This window comes from Amblyomma mixtum, chromosome 1 (assembly GCF_055824585.1).
Source record: "Amblyomma mixtum isolate Tamu chromosome 1, ASM5582458v1, whole genome shotgun sequence".
NCBI classification, from domain to species: domain Eukaryota; kingdom Metazoa; phylum Arthropoda; class Arachnida; order Ixodida; family Ixodidae; genus Amblyomma; species Amblyomma mixtum.
This window is the reverse complement of record NC_143012.1, coordinates 174,208,306-174,228,328: the sequence shown is the minus strand read 5'-3', so window position 1 is coordinate 174,228,328 and position 20,023 is coordinate 174,208,306. Positions and strand designations below refer to the sequence as shown.

The 20,023-nt window shown below is 45.9% G+C and overlaps 1 protein-coding gene and 1 pseudogene across 1 annotated transcript; one reads left to right on the top strand and one right to left on the bottom strand.

Annotated features, from left to right (window-relative positions):
* The first annotated feature begins 2,805 nt into the window (after positions 1 to 2,805).
* Positions 2,806 to 20,023, top strand: part of LOC149369869 (uncharacterized) — a 29,597-nt pseudogene continuing 12,379 nt past the window's right edge.
* LOC149369870 (BEN domain-containing protein 5-like) lies at positions 7,784 to 18,160 on the bottom strand. The gene is made up of 3 exons (XM_089567440.1): positions 16,618 to 18,160; positions 8,731 to 8,828; positions 7,784 to 8,011 (listed from the first exon to the last, which is right to left on the bottom strand). Exons 1-3 carry the CDS (start codon positions 16,661 to 16,663, stop codon positions 7,784 to 7,786), a joined length of 372 nt encoding a protein of 123 aa, XP_089423566.1. The 5' UTR covers positions 16,664 to 18,160.

Genomic DNA, 20,023 nt, shown 5'->3' with positions numbered 1-20,023 from the left:
AAATTTTAGAACATCATTTTAAAATTTATTACGCAGTTGGTCGAAGAAAATAACATTCTCCACCCTCACCAGCATGGCTTCAGAAGAGGTCTGTCTACTGTCACCCAACTTGTTGAGATTCTACATGATTTCGCTAAAGCAATTAATGACCAAACACAAATAGACGTAATTTACCTGGACTTTTCAAAAGCCTTTGACCGTGTCTGCCATGCAAAATTGATTCTTAAACTCAAATATATTCTAGGGGATGGGCCAGTTGTGCAATGGATCCGCTGCTACTTATCTGACCGCCGCCAGTTTGTTCAGTTCGGCGCCCATACTTCCGGAACAATGCCAGTCCTCTCGGGTGTACCACAGGGCTCCGTTTTAGCGCCTATCCTGTTCCTCTTGTTTGTGAACGACATAGCTAGTCAGGTGGATTCCAAGATAAGACTATTCGCAGATGACTGCGTCCTGTATAGAGAAGTTCTGAACCGGCAAGACCAAATTGCTCTCAACAAGGATTTTGGTTTGATAGCCCAATGGTGCACGGACTGGCAAATGGCCATAAACCTTAGCAAAACAGTGTCAATGTCTATAACAAAAAAGAAATGTAAGGTTTGTTTTTCGTACGAATGTAACAGTACGATCCTCAAAACAGTCACTGAGTATAAGTACTTGGGCGTCGTGGTCTCATCAGATATGGGTTGGTCAGCTCATGTAGATTATGTGGCAAACAAAGCGATGCGGAAGTTAATGTATCTAAAACGGGCCCTGCGGTACTCTACGAGGGAAGCCAAACTTGGCTTATGTGATGTGTATTCGCCCGATCTTGGAATATGCGAACGTCGCATGGTTTCCGTTTGCCCAAAATCTAATATCTACGCTCGAAGCTGTCCAGCGGAATGCCGCACGTTTTATCTGCAACAGATACCAGCGCACCGACTCACCCACGCAGATGCTGACCGAGATTGGGCTTCATACACTAACCAGCCGTGCGCTGCTACAACGTCTGAAATTTTTGTACCTTATCTTGCATAACATAATTAAAGTAAATCCTGATACCTACATTTCTTTCAATACTTGCAGAGAAACCCGTCATAAGCATCAATTCACACTCCAAGAATATTTTTGTGCTAATAATACCTACAGTTTTTCGTTTTTAAATTTGTTGAACTTGCTAGCATTTCTGTACTGTCAATGTGCCTTCCTTTTACTTTTTATGTATAAATGTAAATCTGTGATAACGTCAGTGCATGAATGACGGTATCCTAAGTGTTTTTTTTATGTGCTTGCCTCTTTTTTGTTGCAGTGTCTTCGCATTATGAGCAAATGTATACGGGCACTTAATCCACTCCTGTAAAAATCCCTAAAAGGATTGACAGTATCTCCAAATAAATAAAAAATCATAGAATATCATACAATCTGTATGACATATCATACAATCTGTATGATATATCATACGAATTGTATGATATATCATACAGATTGTATGATATATCATACAGATTGTATGATATCTCATACAGATTGTATGATATTCTATGATGAATGATCTATGAGGTTATTGCAGCATAGAACTTTTTTTCAGCAGGGCAGGCTCTTAGGGCAAAATGACGAAGAGACGCCGGGGTAATGAAACATAGGGCATAATGGGGGTACAACAAATATGAAGTACTGAGAGGTATTTGGAAAGGAATAATGGTGTCGGGGCTTACTTTCGGCAATGCGGTTCTGTGCATAAGGGCAGAATTTCAGTCGACTTTAGACGTAAATCAGAGAGCTGTTGGAAGATTAGCACCAGGTGCCCACGGCAAAACCACAAACGAGGCAGTTCAAGGGTGTATGGGCTGGGCATCGTTCGAAGCACAGGAAGCTCAGAGTAAAATACTATATGAAGAGCGCCTGAGGAAATTGGACGATAACAGGTGGGCAGGTAAGGTATTTAAATACTAATACAGAAAGAGCGTTGACTCACAGTGGCGGAATAGAACTAGAAAATTAAACTGTAAGTATTCCCGACACGAGGACGGAGAAAGAAAGAGTATTCAACAACAGGTCAAAAGGACGTAAGTTAAAAATTGGATTAATTCCACGGAAAATGAGCATTGTGTAAAACTATATCGATACCGGAAAAGGCAGATTAGGAAAGTAATTTTCTGTAACTCTAGATGCAGTGCCCTCCTACTCCTTGAAGCTAGGTCAGGGTGTCTTAGAACGAGTAGCTACAAAAAAAAATTTAACGAAGATGATGACACAGGTGTAGTAGATCTGTAGAAACAATTGAACACCTCATACTCAAATGTGATGGTGTCCATCCGGATGTCGAAGAAAGTACAATCCCTCATCCTGAGGGCCTAGGGTTTAAAGATAACAATGGTCATGTAAATAAATCTGCGGTGGAAGTTAGCAAAAAGCGATTGGAGGATTGGTGGCTGATAAGCAGAGAGGTGACATAAGGTTGAAAGCGTAGGAAACAGTAGTGAAAGAAGATGGCGAATTTTAATGAGAATTTGAAACACAGTTGAGCAAAAAAAGCAAGAAAAAACTGAACACGGTGGCAATTACGCGGCGCTCATACCCATCCATCCATCCTAGGCACCCTGCGCTAGGGGCGCCCGCCGCGCCGCGCGTGCGTGGTACGCGGGCATTCGGTTAGTGAACCTCGGCACGCGAGTTTCGAGGCGGGTTTAGCTACGTCGTTCGTGCGTGGTGCGCTCGTCGGCGACAGCCAGCAGAAATTTCTATGCAGTTCTCGCTTGCTGCTTTCGTAGTTAGACATGCACGTCCAGCTTTGGCGGCCACGACAATGTCAGCCTAGCTAAAATGACTGAACAGACGCGCTTTCGGCGCGCCGATTTTGTCGTTCTGTATGTTGGCGGCAACGACCTCGACAAAGGAGGTGACCCGCTAGAAATCTCCAGCCACATCAAGGTACGCATTCTGTGCGAAATGCGCTAAAATTCTTCCACCAGTGCAAGCTGCTTTTGTCTTCGCATAAGACAAATAGATCACGAAGCTACTTTTTTAACGGCTGCAGGTATTGCCGCAAGTCTGCCAGGATGTGTATTGTCTTGAATGTACAGAGGCATTTGTAGTATGAGTGCCCCTCGCACTTAGCTTATCTCTGTGCAGAAGCAGGTACTGCCCAGAGACAACGGATATTGAGCCTTATGCGTCAGGTATAACTGCCGAACCTTGCTGGGTCCTCATTCTCGACCGCTGAGTCCTTGTGCTCACTGGTTTGTACAGGCAGACAACTTCTGTGATGTGAGGTAGAGGTGAAGCGGGCAGCAGTGAGTAGCAAGACGACCAACAGATCAGTCCTATTATCAGTCACGAGTCCTTCAACTCGTGAGAAGGTTGTTGAGAAAGTCTATAATGCTGTTGAATGTATATTTTATGTACACCTGGCCTACTTCAGACTGAACTGAGGGTTGACGCCTTGCATGAGCTTGCATTTCTTGCTTACACTCATCAACAACGTAATCTGTCCTTGTTTATTCACTCAGTGACATGTGGGCTTAAGTGTATTTTTAATATATGTTCAGTGTTTTCGATTGATGCTTCTCACTAGGCTTTCTGTACTTGCACGCACCGGGCACATGGCTCCACGATGAGGATTATAGCAAAGACATATAGGATCTCCGACACCATGGCTGGCCGTATAGTGAGGCAAACCTGCTTTGCCTTGCAACAAATACCCGAGCCCTTGTACCTCCCACACTCAACAGCTGCCGACTGGAGACGTATAGCTGCCGAGTGTGAAAGCCTTGGGAAGTTCCAAAACTATATTAGAGCAATTGATGGCAAACACGCTGACATAGAGGCTCCTGCTAACTCTAGAAGTATATTCCATAACTACAAGGGCACTTTCAGCACAGTCTTACTTGCTGTGTGTGAAGCCAAATGCCAGTTCACTTTAGTAGATATTGGAAAATGTTGGCGTGGAGAAACTGGCTTATTCAATGACTCCGAATTCGAGAAGTTAACAGCACGCCGCCTGTCTACATCAGAGCCAAGACTGCTCCCAGCCACTTCTGCAACACTTCCCTATGTCATGGTTGGAGACGAGGACTTCCGACAGGGAAAATCCCATGAGGCTTTTCCCGGAGGAAATCTAAATTCAGAAAGAAGGACACTTAACTACACGCTTTGTCGAGCAAGGCCAATTTAGACAACGCATTTGGTATTTTGGCTAACCGGTGGAGGATCCTTTGTCAAGACATCACGGCATCTACAATACGGTTGGATCCTATAGCTGTTTTACACAACTGCCCGAGGACACTGGACGACGAATAGGACACCATTTTTCGGCACTGCTCTCCAGCTGATGTTCATAGGGTAGCGGATGATGGGCAAGTAATTCATGGCTAGTGGAGAGCTGAAGCACACACAGGTCCCTTCTTTTCAGATCTCCGGCAGTGCAGCAGCAACAGCTACACGGTTTGGGCGAAAACAGTGCGAGAAGAGTGATCATGCATGTGTACCTTGGCCGGACAAATATTCGAATGTGGCCTTGTACGTCCTAAGTAGCCGGGTACATTTGCTTGGAACATGAACCCCCCAGTCAAAAATTCCTTCAGCCTATCGGTCTGAAGGCTGAAGGAACCCGTAATTTGGGCCTGTTGGTGATGGCCTGTCGGGCCTGTTGGTGATGGCCTGTCGGGCCTGTTGGTGATGGCCTGTCGGGCCTGTTGGTGATGGACCTGTCGGACCTGCTGGTGATGGGCCTGATGGTGATGGACCTGTCGGTGTCAGACCTGTTGGTTCTAATGGCGTCGGCCTGTTGGCACAGATCCTGCTTGCAGGTATCGGGATAGTGTTAGGCCTAATGAGGGACGCCAGTCCTAATGGCGCACCATAGATAAGTTTTTTCATCACTCAGAAATGTGTGCTGCACATTGCGCATAACATAGCTTCTTCGATTAGTGTATCGCAAGCTGTTGCAAAAAGGCAGCGCCTGCTACTAATAATATTTTCCAATTAAGCTGGCCAAAAGGGTCTGTAATGCCCTACGATATATATACTGACAACCAGATTTAGGGCAAACGAAAGCTTTATTATAAAATAGAAACCTGTAAAGAGGAAGATGATCAGCAGTCAGAGCAGCAGAACCGAGGCGAGGCGCGAGATGAGAAGACGACGATCGGCAGCTGAAGCAGCAGAGCCGACGCGCGGCGCGAGACGAGAGCGTGAACTGTTCCGGGACCGGACCTGTCCTTGCCCGCTCTAACCGGCCTTCACAACTGTCAATAAAGGCCGTTACATCTTGGTGGAGGTGCGGGGTAGCGGAGAGACGTCTTTTCGGGTGATTTTGTTGAGGCGCCAGTAGTCAACGCAAAAGCGGATAGAGCCGTCTTTCTTGGTGACAAGGACGACGGGGGAAGCCCAAGGACTGTGTGATGGTTGTATGACGCCACGCTGCAGCATATCATTGACCTGGGTGTCGATAACCTGGCGTTCGGTGGCCGAGACGCGATATGGGCGTTGGCGCAACGGCGAATGGGCGCCAGTGTCGATCCGATGGGTAACAGCTGAAGTGCGACCAAAACGGTGGTGAGAGAAGTCAAACGATGACCGAAACTTATCTAGCAGGGCCGCAAGCTGGGTCTTCTCCGGTGGCGAAAGATTTGTGTCGATTGAGCCCACAAAGACGGCCTCGGGAACGGGATCAGGACACGGTGAGGAGGAAGTAAGTGAAGACACTTGCAGGCGGCAGGAGTCATCCTCAGAAGGGTCCCAGGCGACGACGGAAGCGAAAGGCTGGACACATCCCAAGCATTCACCACGAAGAAGAGTGGAGGGGCACAGGAATGGATTCGTCAGGGGCAAGGCGCTGCAGCCGGCTGAGACGGCAAGCACGGCGAATGGCAGGGGTAGACAGTGGCGAGAAGCAGAGGAGTCGGACGGGATGAAGATGACAGGGCCGTTCGATCCAGAGTCGCAATGAACAGAGGCGAGCACAGCAGAGCACGGCGGGATCATGACGTCATCAGCCACAGTCAGCTTGGAGCACAAGTTAGTGGAAGCGTTCACAGAGTCGTCGCCGAAGGGAAGAAGGGCGACTTCGGAACGAGCGCAGTCGATGACAACGTCATGTTGGGAGAGAAAGTCCCAGCCTAAGATGACGTTGTGAGACGGCCATGGGAAGACGATGAATTCAACAATATACAGAACGTCCTGAATAGTAACTCGGGCTGTACATGCCCCCAAAGGCGCAATAAGTTGCGAATTAGCGGCGCGAAGCATAAAACCATATAGCGGAGTCATCACTTTTCGTAACTGGCGGCACAATTTCTCACTTAGTACAGATACAGCAGCACTGGTGTCAACAAGCACGAAAGCATCGGTGCCCTCCACAGAAACCGCGATCACATTTGTCGGCGAAAGTCGAGGTCTTGAGCTTGGTGACGAGCAAGCAGTTCTTGCCTCCGGAACTGCGGGCACTAGTTTTCCGAAGGGGAAGAGGGACGACGGCGCATCGGGGAAACCGAGCGACGACGCGGAGATGGAGCACGGCGGCGAATAGACGGCCTGAGATCGGAGGAAGCAGTGGTCTCAGAAGGCGAAGTGCGGTGAAAAGGCTGGGGAGGGGCGTAGGCGTAACCTCGAGGGTCAGTATTGGCAGCAGGGGACAACACTTGGCGGCGGCAGGGACGCATCACATGGCCAGGAATGCCGCAGACATAACAAATGGGTAGGTTGTCCGGTGTCCGCCATGGACGGAAACGTTGCGGTGGTGGCCAGGCAGGACGAAATGGTGTCGACTGCGGTGGATGCTGGTACGAAACGAACGTTTCTGGGCGGGGACGCCTGACGGCTTCGGCATAGGTAAGTGGCAAAATAAATTTATACATCATGACCTCCAATTTTTCGTTGCACGTCCCCCAGCTTCTGTGAGAGGTGCATGCGCACGGTTTTCAGTCTCTTCTCTGCAAGCTCCTTTGGTATGTCTCCCATGTAGATATGAAACAGAGCTGCACAATAGAACACAAAATAGGCCACATTTGAACACAACTAGATACATGATAAATGCAAAAGTGAGATTCAGAATTACCACTCTCATTGTAAAAACACAGAAACGAATGTTCGCCATTAAAGGGGCCATGAAGCCTACTTTCGTGCATACCCTTGTTGTAGCATTTAATTCCCAACACATTAAATTACAATACCCAAAACTTTCAGTTGATTCCGTGCGGCAGATATCTTTAAAACGATTTTCGTTTCCTTTGCGAACTGACTGCTTGTCTGGCAACCTCTGATTGCTGACGACACATGGGCCTACCCACTCCGCGTCTGCTGTGTGTTGTTGGATGCATTGAGATGCTTGCATGAAAACCAAAGACAGAGATTACTCGAAACAACGGGCAATGCTATTTATACATTCTGTGCAGATATGTCAATTGCACTATCTTTGTCGCAGCAAGATCGGAGAACGCGCACAATGACTTGCCACCAGTCGTTGAGAACGCTAATTTCACAACCAAATAGATAAATCAGGTTACTGGCAGAACGGATCTTAGCGAGAGCCACACAAACAGTGTGGAGATCTCTGAAAGTGCTGTGATAGAGCCTGCATGAAGAAACGTATGGGCATAACACACCTTGCAAAAACTAAACGTCACTTTTGCCCGACTTTGCAGTTTTGGATGCAATAAGGACATTGCAGTTGTTACAAACCTCGGATACAATGAACAGGATCTCCATGACTATCACGCTTTCTGTAAGTGAGCGCGACTGTATTTGGCTGAAGCAAAGTTTGATTGCCTAGGTGTTACTCAAAGCAAAGAAAAAAAAAGCACTAGCACCTTTCAGAGCAGACTTTTTCCGGTGTAAGTGCCGGTTTCGCCTCTGTTCTGCCAAGAGACCGGCACTTATTTGAAAGCACGCCAGTCACGCTGCGGCTCTTCAGCTCATCAGGTGTCCAATACACCTGAGTAGCACCGCGGCAGAACATTGAGTCTGTTGGTGCTCTCAGGAGCATCTGCCAGGCACCAGGCTCCATCCAGAGCCCACTGCCTGCATAGACCTGCAGCAAACGTGGAGAATTTCGCATTTGTACACATTAACAGCAATGAATCAAGGGATTTTAAATATTTCATAACTTAAAACAAACAGCTGAAAAACATAAAAATTATGTAGGCATGAATGCACTCTTTTACAGCGAGCAGTGTCCAAAATCAGTAGATTTTTTATTTCTAGCCTTATAATTCGAAAAAAAAGAAATTGCTTGCGTGCAACAGGAAATATATAGCACAATCTTCTGACAGTTCTAGCTTCTCTTCATTCCGAGTCAAATACCGCCAAAAGTTGAAATAATGTTCTCTGCCCCAATTCAAACAAACTTCAGAAATGAGAATAAATTTCACATACCAACAACTAGGCATACCTGACAGAACAAGGCAGCCTCCTCATGATCAAAAATTATTTGTGTACTAAGAATTTCCTCAGGACAAGAATAACTGCAGACCCATTATGGCATCGTCAGGTAATGAAGTACAAAAATGACAAATTAGAAATGCTGACCTGTGCCTTACATGATATTGTCTGAAACCACACATCTATGCTTTGCACACTACCCTTTTCGGCACACTTACTGGGACTAGTATAAGTTTCTACTGTAAGCTAGCATCATCCTCTAAACTGTACCCATTTCACTATGTACCAGCCCCAATTTAATTAAGAATCATTCACTCACTCTACTATGGTATTTGATACACTATATGACTTAAGAACATGCACAATCACCTTTCCATCATCCCTAGCAGAACCTATCACAGTGTCCTGCCCACCAGGCAGCTGGAGCTGGCAGTCCGCGGCGCTCTCCATCTCCTCGGCTGAGCATACTTTTTTGACAAGAAAAGGAAGTACACAAATATCAATGCACCTCAGCAGCACATATAAGCAAAAGCAAACTGAGTTCAGTTTGACATTGTGGGCTATCAAGTAAATGAAAAAATTAAGTATTTTGCTCTCAAGGTAACAGTGAAAGCTTTGCACAGTAGAACCTCGCTGCTGAGTTGATGGGTGCTGCATTTTCCTGGCTGCTACACATTGTAGTGGTCTAGATCTGGCATGATGATAATAGGGTTCCATGCATTATAAACCCTGCTGTTCGTTGCAATGTAACTTCGGCCACATTCCTACACAGTAATACTTGTGAAATAACACCCCATGCCAGCCTAAATGAGAAACGGTGGCAGTCATATGTTTACTTCTAAAGCGGCTTTACTTGGCCTGGCATGTCTAGCACAACTGTGTTAGGCAGACGGCATTCAGACAGGCTGTGCCATCATCATCCACAGTGGTTGCACTTTTTTGAAGCAGTAGCTTCACTGCTACAGGTGCACGGCTGAGATCGCCATGTACGCAACATGACCTTCAAGTCTGCCACAAATAAAATAAACAAACAAATAAACCTCACAATCAGTGGGATTCAAACTCAGGTCCATTGGGCGAGAGCCAGGTGCGCTAACCACTAAGCTTCAGACCCACGGTGTGACAATTCAATAAAACTGGAGATATACAGGGTGTCCCAGCTAAAAGTAACCAAGCTTGTTAAAAAGAGGATCATCCCTAGCCGAGTGTTGTTGATAGTCGCGTGTCCTAGTCTGCAGTATTTTTTTATTATGCAAACGTGATTAATTAGCAAAGACTAATTAGCTAACTTTTTAATTATTGCTTTCAGGAAGAAATTGTCAATGCAGGAGTTGTAGATCCCATAGAAAAATAATCGTTTGCCTTGTTTGCAGCTAAGTACCACTGATACAACTTCTTTTATCTGACTTAAAAGAAAGCCCGCGAAATACAAAAAGAACCACGTGATAGGGAAGCAGTTACAGCGCTCCCAAATGAGCGATCAAGCAACGACATCCGCTTATGTTTGCAACGCTGTCCCGTACAGCTTTTGGCGTCTTGAGGAGGTGGCGAGATATGCACCAGGAACTGCTTATGCGTCATGGAAAGTGAGCGGGTGCTGCTTTTCAAGGAAGTGAAGCGCGGCTCGCATGGAGCGCTTTTTCACGCGTAACCTCGCCTCGAGTGATAGGAATGTGGCCGTGCCGCTAACTTGCACCGTCACGCGCTGAAGAAACGGTCGCCCTAGCGCCGATGCGAGAGTTAATTACGTATATCTCGCAACCATCACAAAACGCCGAACCCCGTTCGGGACAACGTTGCAAAGATAAGCGAATGTCTTTGCTTCTTTGCTTGGCTGGTCGTCTGGGAGCGCTGAAACTGCTTCCCTATCACGTGGCTCTTTTTGTATTTCGCGGGCTTTCTTTTAAGTCAAATAAAAGAAGCTGTATCAGTGGTACTTGGCTGCAAACACGGCAAACGGTTATTTTTCAAAGGGATCTACAACTCCTGCATTGACACTTTCTTCCTGTAGGCAATAATTAAAAAGTTAGCTAATTAGTCTCTGCTAATTAATCATGTTTGCATAATAAAAAAAAATACTACAGACTAGGACATGCGACTGGCAACAACCCTCAGTTGGTCTCACTCGGCTAGGATCATCCTCTTTTTTACAAGCTTCGTTACTTTTAGCTGGGACACCCTGTATATGTGCTTCTTGTATACTAACTGCTAGGTTACACAGCCGCTCATGCAATATCATGGTAATTTGTGATTCGAGCGATTCGTGATTGATCAGTGACAGGCGATTTCGAGAGGAGTTTGAAGAGGAATAACAAGAGGAAGACGAAGAATACAAAGAGGAAGACTAGCGCTCCACACGCAGAAAATCTAACACCACGGGTATAGGAAAAAATCAGCTGTGGTTTAGCTTCGGTTAAACCTGGTGAGAAGCAGTAGTTTCACGTAGCTACGTGCGGCAAAGTCCAAAGAAACAACAATCTTTCAACAAGCCGAGAAACTAGAAACAAACAAAGCTTTGCAAAGCGCAGCCACATGAAGCTACCGCTTCTCGCCATGTTTAATCAGAGCTAAACCACAGCTAATTTTTTCTTCACCTATCCTTGTTTCTTTGTAATTGTGCTGCTAGTGTTAGTGTGGCTGGCGCGATTGATTTTGTCCTTCCGCACCTCATCACATCTTTTGTGACTTCTGGATGCACACAGCAATGGCAACAAAGAGGACGAGGGCTAGCCTCCGCTGGAACCAACCATTATGTTGGCTGTAGCGGCATTAGACATTCTCAGAAAGTATGTTTGCAATGATCGCAACAGCCACATAGCCCCGTAACTTCTGGAGAAATGAGTAGTCCTCACCGGACGTAAGAAAATGCAGCAGACAATGCTGCATGATTTTTTCAAGTGCCAGCACTGCAATAAATGTGTTTAGTTCTTCATTCCTGTCATTTTTAAATTTGTCCTACTTCCTGCCTCTAATGTTTCCTCGCTCTTGCATTTTTTTTTTTTGTAGCAAGAGCTATTGGTCGCAAAGTAGCATTTTCACTGCGGCGGTGGTCACACCGTGGTCACACCGCTTCTTGCGCCGCTGGCTAGCAACCGTTGCCAGATGGAGCCGCGCCATCTGGTGCAACTTCAGAGGAGGAGGAGAGCCAGAGATAGCAGTAGGCACAGCAAGAGACCTCCCAGGTCTACGTATGCATTCACTGGACACCCAGAAATCACGCACAAGGGACCGGGAACAGGACTACCCACGAGGCTGCTGGCGCGCAGCTAGAGGAAGACCGTCGGCATTGCCTTAACGTGAGCCGACCAACTCGGACCACCCTTATTGTTCTCCCATCCCGCTCATAATACCTGACTCTATCATCACACGCCTTTAACAAGAGCAGAGGGGTTTGTCGTGGGACTTTGTCCCAGACATTACTCCATCCATTCCTTCTGGACTTTCTCGCCCGGCCCAAGTTCTCGCTCACAAGGTGCGAGCCGGTGCAGCGTACACCCCGGACATCCCGAGTCGATGGCACCGAACCAGGATCGGCTGCCCCGATTGCCCTGCTGACTCTGTTGATTTGCACCACCTGATCTGGACCTGTCCTGGCACTGCGAGCCTCTGCGCCTGCTACACCTCTGCCTACCACATCCAGACATACGATGACTGGACGGCCCCCAGTACCGACGCCAAGCGCAAGCTCAGTGCCCTGCTAGACTTCATGTCAGAGACCGACACCCTCACCTTCACCTAACCAACCCACTTCCCCCTTGGGCCTCAGGTCATCCTTGTGATTAAAGATTTATGAATGAATGAGCAGCGGCCTGTATAAGAGGGCGGTTCGTTGAAGCTGTTGTGGCCAGAGATGGAGAGCGAGTCGGAGAGGCTGAAACAAACCAAGCTTAGCTGTTGGAACGAAACAAGGCAAAGGCGACAAGACCGAGGAAGAACGTGCAGAACGTCTGAATAAGCGACGCCGTGAAGATGCAGCTCGACGAGTTCGCCTAGCCTCTGAAGGTCCATTACCTCTCGCTACGTATGTCTGGCATAGCTGAGCTAAGCCACAGCCAATTTTTTTTAGTCCCGTGAGGAGTACATCAGCAGGGTTATGCTGTATTAAAACTTGTAGAAACATTAATACTATGAGAAACACATCTCAGTCAAGAGTTGATCGGCTGCTACACTAACAGTAGTAAAGCTTTTTGACGGGCTAGTTGGTACATATTCATATTTGAAAGGGTGTGCGCTAAAAAAGACGTACACAGGAAAAAGATAGAGACGACAGGAAAGAAGCGCAACTTCCAACTTTAATGACGACAAAAGAAGCCAGGCGCACATATATATCCGCTGATAAACAGATATGAGCTGCGTGATGGAGCGTGACCCCATCAACCAAACATAAGACAGCGCAAAAAATGCATATCTAAGTGACATTAAAAGAAACCCAAGAAAGTGAACATATCAAACACCTGCCGAGGTAAGGTAAAAAAGTGGGATTCGTATCGGCTGACAACAATGCATAACAACATGGGAAAACAGAGCTGTATGAAAGACGACACTGAAAAAGAGGATAACACCATAAAAAAGGCTAACAACATGATGAAATTTTTAACAAAGAACAAGTGAAAGATGGAGATAAAAACCGTGTAAAGGGTGGTAAATAAAGGCACATTGGAACATCTAAAAGGACAATAAAACATAGAGAGGCGAACGGGTTAATAGTCTAGATGTACCCATCCAGAAAGGCAAGTTCATTTCTAGACAGGTTAATGGAAGGCGTGCTAACGCACTTGTCTTTCCTGAGGTGAATAAAAAAGGCCTCGATTACTTCTCTTTCTGTCTTGTCCTGAGCCTTAGCTAGAAACTTGGTTTCATTAAACTTGGGGTAGCAGTTCTGGCAACTGCTGCAGTGTAACGGAAGGTTACCTCCAGACCTGTTCTTCATGGTGACGTTGTGCCTGCGGGCGCGCTCATTGAAACATTTCCCGGTTTGACCCACATACACTTTGCCGCACGTCAAGGGAATCTCGTACACAACATTGGCAGTGCATTGTGTGTACACGGTTTGATGCTTGATATTACAGGCCTTCTTAACACGCTTCCTGGTCAACATCGGACATAATTTCGCCAGTTTGCAAGTAGCCGAAAAAACTAGCCTAACCCCGTGACGAGACGCAACTTTCTTTAAATTGTGTGAAAGACCATGCAGGTAAGGTATAACCTGCACAGGTTTCCGTTCTGTTTGATGTTTAGCATGCTCCGAGGCGGTCAAAGGAGCTGAGACCGGATGCCTCGAAATATTCTTTTCAGGTAAAACGCATAAGCCTGCTTGTCCACTACGTGCCATTGTGTCTGAAAGGGATACGTGGCAAAAAGTTGTGGGTGACTTCCTTCGGTGCCAACTGGACAGAATAGCTGGCGCTTACCCTTACCGCGTTCGAAGCTCAAAGGAAGTGGTGCAGGTACTGGAGGGAGGCAAGGTATCGGCCACAACTGGTTTTTCAATTGACGTTGAGGACTTATTTTACTCTGTGCCTCACGACGGGTTGTTGGATGCTGTTCGTGAACATTTGGAAGAATTTGGCGAAGTCAGGTTTCAAAATTCTGCCGGTGTCACAACTGAAAAATTTCTGGACCTACTATTGTTTTATTTGGATTCCACTGTTATTTGCTTCCAGGATGAGTTTTACTTGCAAAAAGCCGGAATTTGTATAGGTTCCTCAGTCGCACCGGTCTTATGCGGAATTTTTCTGGCGTCATTTGACCGGCGCCTTGAAGCTAGCTTGAAGGACACAGGGATAACACGTATTTTCAGATACGTCGACGATTATCTTGTCCTTCTTAACGCACCTTCATACTGTGCTGCTGATACACTTGTAGTCCAAATTCTCACTACCTTCTGTTCTTCATCGAGGGGTCTAAAATTCACGCATGAAAGAGCAGATCATGATCGACTCCAGTTTCTTGACTTACAGCTTATTTTTACAAATGATCATGTGTGTTGGTCTTATCAGCCGCACTCAAAGAAGTCACTTTTGCCCTATGATAGTGCCCACTCCAAGCTGGTAAAGCTTGGCATAGTATCTCTTTGCATGAAATCTGCATTAGAAAAATCCTGCGGCCACAAGATAGGTGAAAGTTTCCAGTGCCGGATCGACCGAATTTCTGCTGCAGGTTACCCTGCAAATCTGGTCACGAACATGTCTGAAAACCTTTTGCAAAAAATTAAAAACTCGGAGCATGCTAAACATCAAACAGAACGGAAACCTGTGCAGGTTATACCTTAACTGCATGGTCTTTCACACAATTTAAAGAAAGTTGCGTCTCGTCACGGGGTTAGGCTGGTTTTTTCGGCTACTTGCAAACTGGCGAAATTATGTCCGATGGTGACCAGGAAGCGTGTTAAGAAGGCCTGTAATATCAAGCATCAAACCGTGTACACACAATGCACTGCTAATGTTGTGTACGAGATTCCCTTGACGTGCGGCAAAGTGTATGTGGGTCAAACCGGGAAATGTTTCAATGAGCGCACCCGCAGGCACAACGTCACCATGAAGAACAGGTCTGGAGGTAACCTTCCGTTACACTGCAGCAGTTGCCAGAACTGCTACCCCAAGTTTAATGAAACCAAGTTTCTAGCTAAGGCTCAGGACAAGACAGAAAGAGAAGTAATCGAGGCCTTTTTTATTCACCTCAGGAAAGACAAGTGCGTTAGCACGCCTTCCATTAACCTGTCTAGAAATGAACTTGCCTTTCTGGATGGGTACATCTAGACTATTAACCCGTTCGCCTCTCTATGTTTTAGTGTCCTTTTAGATGTTCCAATGTGCCTTTATTTACCACCCTTTACACGGTTTTTATCTCCATCTTTCACTTGTTCTTTGTTAAAAATTTCGTCATGTTGTTAGCCTTTTTTATGGTGTTATCCTCTTTTTCAGTGTCGTCTTTCATACAGCTCTGTTTTCCCATGTTGTTATGCATTGTTGTCAGCCGATACGAATCCCACTTTTTTACCTTACCTCGGCAGGTGTTTGATATGTTCACTTTCTTGGGTTTCTTTTAATGTCACTTAGATATGCATTTTTTGCGCTGTCTTATGTTTGGTTGATGGGGTCACGCTCCATCACGCAGCTCATATCTGTTTATCAGCGGATATATATGTGCGCCTGGCTTCTTTTGTTGTCATTAAAGTTGGAAGTTGCGCTTCTTTCCTGTCGTCTCTATCTTTTCCCTGTGTACGTCTTTTTTAGCGCACACCCTTTCAAACTACACTAACACTGATGGCTAAAAAGATAACTGGTGAAATAATGAGGGCTAAGTGACAAGTGACAACCGTGGCCGCAGTGGCTCAGTGGTTATAACGCTTGGCTGCTGACCCAAATGACGAGAGTTCGATCCAGCTGCGGCAATGGAATTTCGATGGAGGCGAAGTTCCAGGGGCCCGTGTGCTGTGCGATGTCAGTGCACGTTAAAGAACCTCAGCTGGTCGAAATTTCCGGAGCCCTCCACTACCACGTCTCTCATAGCCCGAGTCGCTTTGGGACGTTGAACCCCCATAAACGAGCCTTAAAGACACAGCAGAACACTGCGGAGCGAGAGCAGTTCAGAAAAATCGCATATCCTGCCAAAAATGAAAGGGACAGTACAGCAAGCCTCATAGGCAATGCAAAAAGAAAAAAAAAGACGTCAGGTTCAATTAACTGCGCATCTGCTGAAGGACAGCAGGAACACTGTGCCAGAAAACTTTTCAACCTGTACACGGTACAACGCCTAACAACTTTGAATGTACCAGACGACCAGAATAATGCTAATATATTTTGTTAATTCATAAGAAAGGGGATGTCAATCAATTAAAAAGCTTTTAATTATTAGATAACTATGGGAAAGAAACATGAAGCTTAATGAAAAGGCTTGAAATGCAACTGAAGGCAGGACGGCAAGCTATCGAAAGGTATAGATGTAATCACACAGTAGAGTAGGAGAGCGACACAAAGTAGAGATAAAAAGTACAGAAAGAAATGGGGCCTGGGAAGGGTATGTAACCAATTTCAAGAAAGGTCAATGTAGCACATACAGTCAAAGTTAGGGGCACAGCAGAGATGGTGGAAGGATGAGAGTAGAAGTTTCAGGGGATAAGGCGCCCTCAAGTGGCACAGGACAGGGTTAACAGGCGCTCATTGGACAAATCCTTTGTTTGCAGTGAACATTTTCTTAGGCCGATTTGATTATGAAAAATAAAAAATGGCATGCATCACAAGAAGGTTCGCTCACCAAACTCGTCTGGCCCACTGCCACTAGCCCCATTGATGGATGTCATTGCTGGGGCCAGTTCTGTGAATTAGGTATAGTTAGAGTTCATGTCCTTACACCAAAATGCACATCAAAGGTACCGTAAAAACCCGCGTATAATACGAGGTTTTTTCCCATAATTAGCGTCCTAAATTTCCGCCTCGTACTATTTGCGGATCCGAACAAAAATTTTCGAAGTTGCTCGATGTTTTGGTTTCGTTTTTGCGGCGTGGCTATGGCTTCGCTTCGCTATTGGCGCGTGGCTACGGCTTGGCTTCGTTACTCTCGACAAACGACGTCACGACGTCGTTTCTTTGTTGATCCGTTGGGTGCGCCGGGGGGTCACGGTGTGCCGTGCGCCTGTTGACAACACACGTGCTAGCATGTAAGGCACGCTTCGTGAAGTGGATATTGTTTTAGAGAGCACGATGTCACGGTCTCGAAAACAGTACTCGGCTACTTTCAAGCGATTTTGGCTGCGGAGAACATCGGCAACGGTGCGGCCGGGAGGCAGTTTGGTGTCGTCGAAGGAAGCATTCGTGGATGGCCACAACAGAAAGAAGCCCTTTTCGCGTGCAGCGGAATGCGACAAAGCTTTCGCGGCCGTTTGATGGTTGTGTAAACAAACCGTTCAAGGACGCAGTCAGGCGGTGCTACGCAGAGTGGATGCGCTCAGGTGAGCCTGCAGTGACGCCAACCGGGCGGCTGAAGCGGGCTTAAGAAGTGCGGCATCTCGAACGCCCTCGATGGCACGGAAGATGAGTACATTTGGGATGATTTGTCGGACAAAGAAATGTTCGAAGAAAGCGCTACTGAAGAACAAAGTAATTGAAGTGAAGTGCGGGATGCGATTTGAATAAATGTCTTCTATGAGCTTGTGTTACTCGTATTATACGCGGGTGAAACTTTTTTTCCCATTTCGCGTCTCTAAATCTTAGCCCCGTATTATATTCGGGTTCGTATTATACGCGGGTTTTTACGGTATATTCACACAACGGATGAGGTCGCAAAAAGATCTCTAGCATCACCTCAAGTAAAGGCAGTGTCCGCATGCTGAAAGCATTCACACATGAGATGAAAACAGCAGATCTTGTCCTAATAGAAAAAAAACGCCCTCCTCTTTCCATCTGCAGACACCAATTGGTTGGCGTCAATTCGTGACGTCAAGCCACATAATGCACAGTTCACCCTCAAGATTTGCAATTCAGTCCACCGTGCGAATTCACCTTAAGATGACTTCCAAGAGCACTTACTTTAAGCTCTAAGATATACATGCATGGTGACACCTACAACATGCAATTTGATGAAGTAGCTTAGCTAAGAAAAAAGGGATGAGCAGCACACATGTGAGCTACTCAGGAACAAGAACCAGAGCTAATGTTTTAAACAGTTACTAGGCACATTACCATAGCATGAAAATGCACACACACCTCTCAACTGGCATGTTAGAAATACAAAACACTTCAGTAAACTATCTACACAACAATAGCACACCTTGCAAACATACACCACCTGGACTTTGTGTTTCCGAAATATAAGACATTCATTTTGTGCACAAAATTGCAACAAATAAACAAAGTAGCAGTGCCACCTAATTGGCCATTTAGGAACAAGGAGCAGAGGTATTATGAACAGCAGAGTTAGTTGTTGGCCTGGTTAGCATCACTGATTTAAGTTCATAGTTTTCCAGCCCTACGGAACACACACACATACATGAGCCGCCACGGCAGTTCAGTGGTTATGGTGCTCGGCTGCTGGCCTGTTAAGACACGGGTTCTATCCTGGCCGCGGTGGTTGCATTTCGATGGAGGCAAAATGCTACAGGCCCGTAAATGCAAACTGCATGCAGGAGATCTAAAGAATGAGGACAGGTTCCAAACTTGTCAAGCACTGCAGTGATTGTACAGAGATTTTCAAGTGTGAAGATCCTTAGCAGAAGCAAGCCACTTGTGAAGGGACAGAGACGCATCATATTAAAAAAGCTGGTTCACAATGTGCGAGCAATACTTCAGTTGTATCATATAACACAGAAATGATGTTTCTTTCATAGTTTTGATGATAAAGGTGTGATAAGTTTGTTTTTTTCCTGCTCCGCTGGTCTGAAGGCATTTAAGCAGTGTCTGCGCCGTTAAATAACCAGTTGTCAGTGAGTGCTGTGTTTTATCCTTCTTCCCAACTTCAGTAAAACGGCAAGTTGAAGAAAACAGCGCAGCAACAGGCACAAGAAAGAAGATGGGACAGGTGCTGACTAGCAACTGAAGGTTTATTGAAAAGGAACACTTAAAATATACTCTCTTCACAACCAAGAGCGTGCATGAGCTGTGCGAACAACACTGATAAGCTATCAACTTCAGTCATGGTGGTCAAGATTCAACAGTTCACAGCCATGAACGGCCATCCGTCCTTGTTAATGATTGTGAACTATTGTATCCTGACCACCATGACTGAAGTTGACAGGTTATCAGTGTTGTTTGCGCAGCTCATGCACGCTCTTGGTTGCGAAGAGAGTATATTTTATGCATTCCTTTTCAATAAACCTTCAGTTACTAGTCAGCACCTGTCTCATCTTCTCTCTTGTCCCTGTTGCTGCGCTGTTTTCTTCAAGTATCCTTCTTCCCTTCTTTGGTCATGCACCGTTGCACTGGAAAACTACAAATTTAAAGTACTCTCAACATTTGCCTGAACAATTTAGCACGTCTAAAATATGCTTATCTTCTGGTAGCCTCCAGCTGCTCACAATGATGGTCTCTTCTAATTCATGATGTGACAAGCAAAGCTGCATCCCTGCAAAAAAAAGAAAGAACCAAAAATTTCCTAATATAAGCATCTTGGTGGGCACACGTCTAATAACAAATCTTTTACAATCCTCAATGAGCACAGACATTGGACAGCTCTGTACAAAGAACTTATGTCCAGTCACTTAGCTCAAACCAAAATAGTGAGAAAAAAATCCGCCCTTCCCTGGCAGCGCGAGCATATTTTAACAGCCTGAGCAACAAATTGTTCTGAAAGTGGCTAAAAATGCATTCATTACAAAAAAGACATCGACTATTCATGCCAACTAAAATTCCTCAAAAGCAAGCAAATAATATACAAACAAAAATTCCCATTCCCGCATCTCACAGCAATGGCCAGTGCTGCTGTCTGGCTTGAATCCTGCCTTACAAGCGGACCTACTGGTGTCAGCCATGGGGACGGCCATTCAATTGCTTAAAACCACAAGGGCGTTTGTAGATGAAGACGCGGCTGGAGGTGGTTGCACATCACTCCCTTTGTCTTCCCTCAATTGTGCCATGGCAGGTGGCCGACAAAGTAAACTGAGCGAAGAGGGCAGGCCCAGCCTATAGTCTTTTTCAGCCTCACTGCTGTGCACAATTTGAAAGGCATA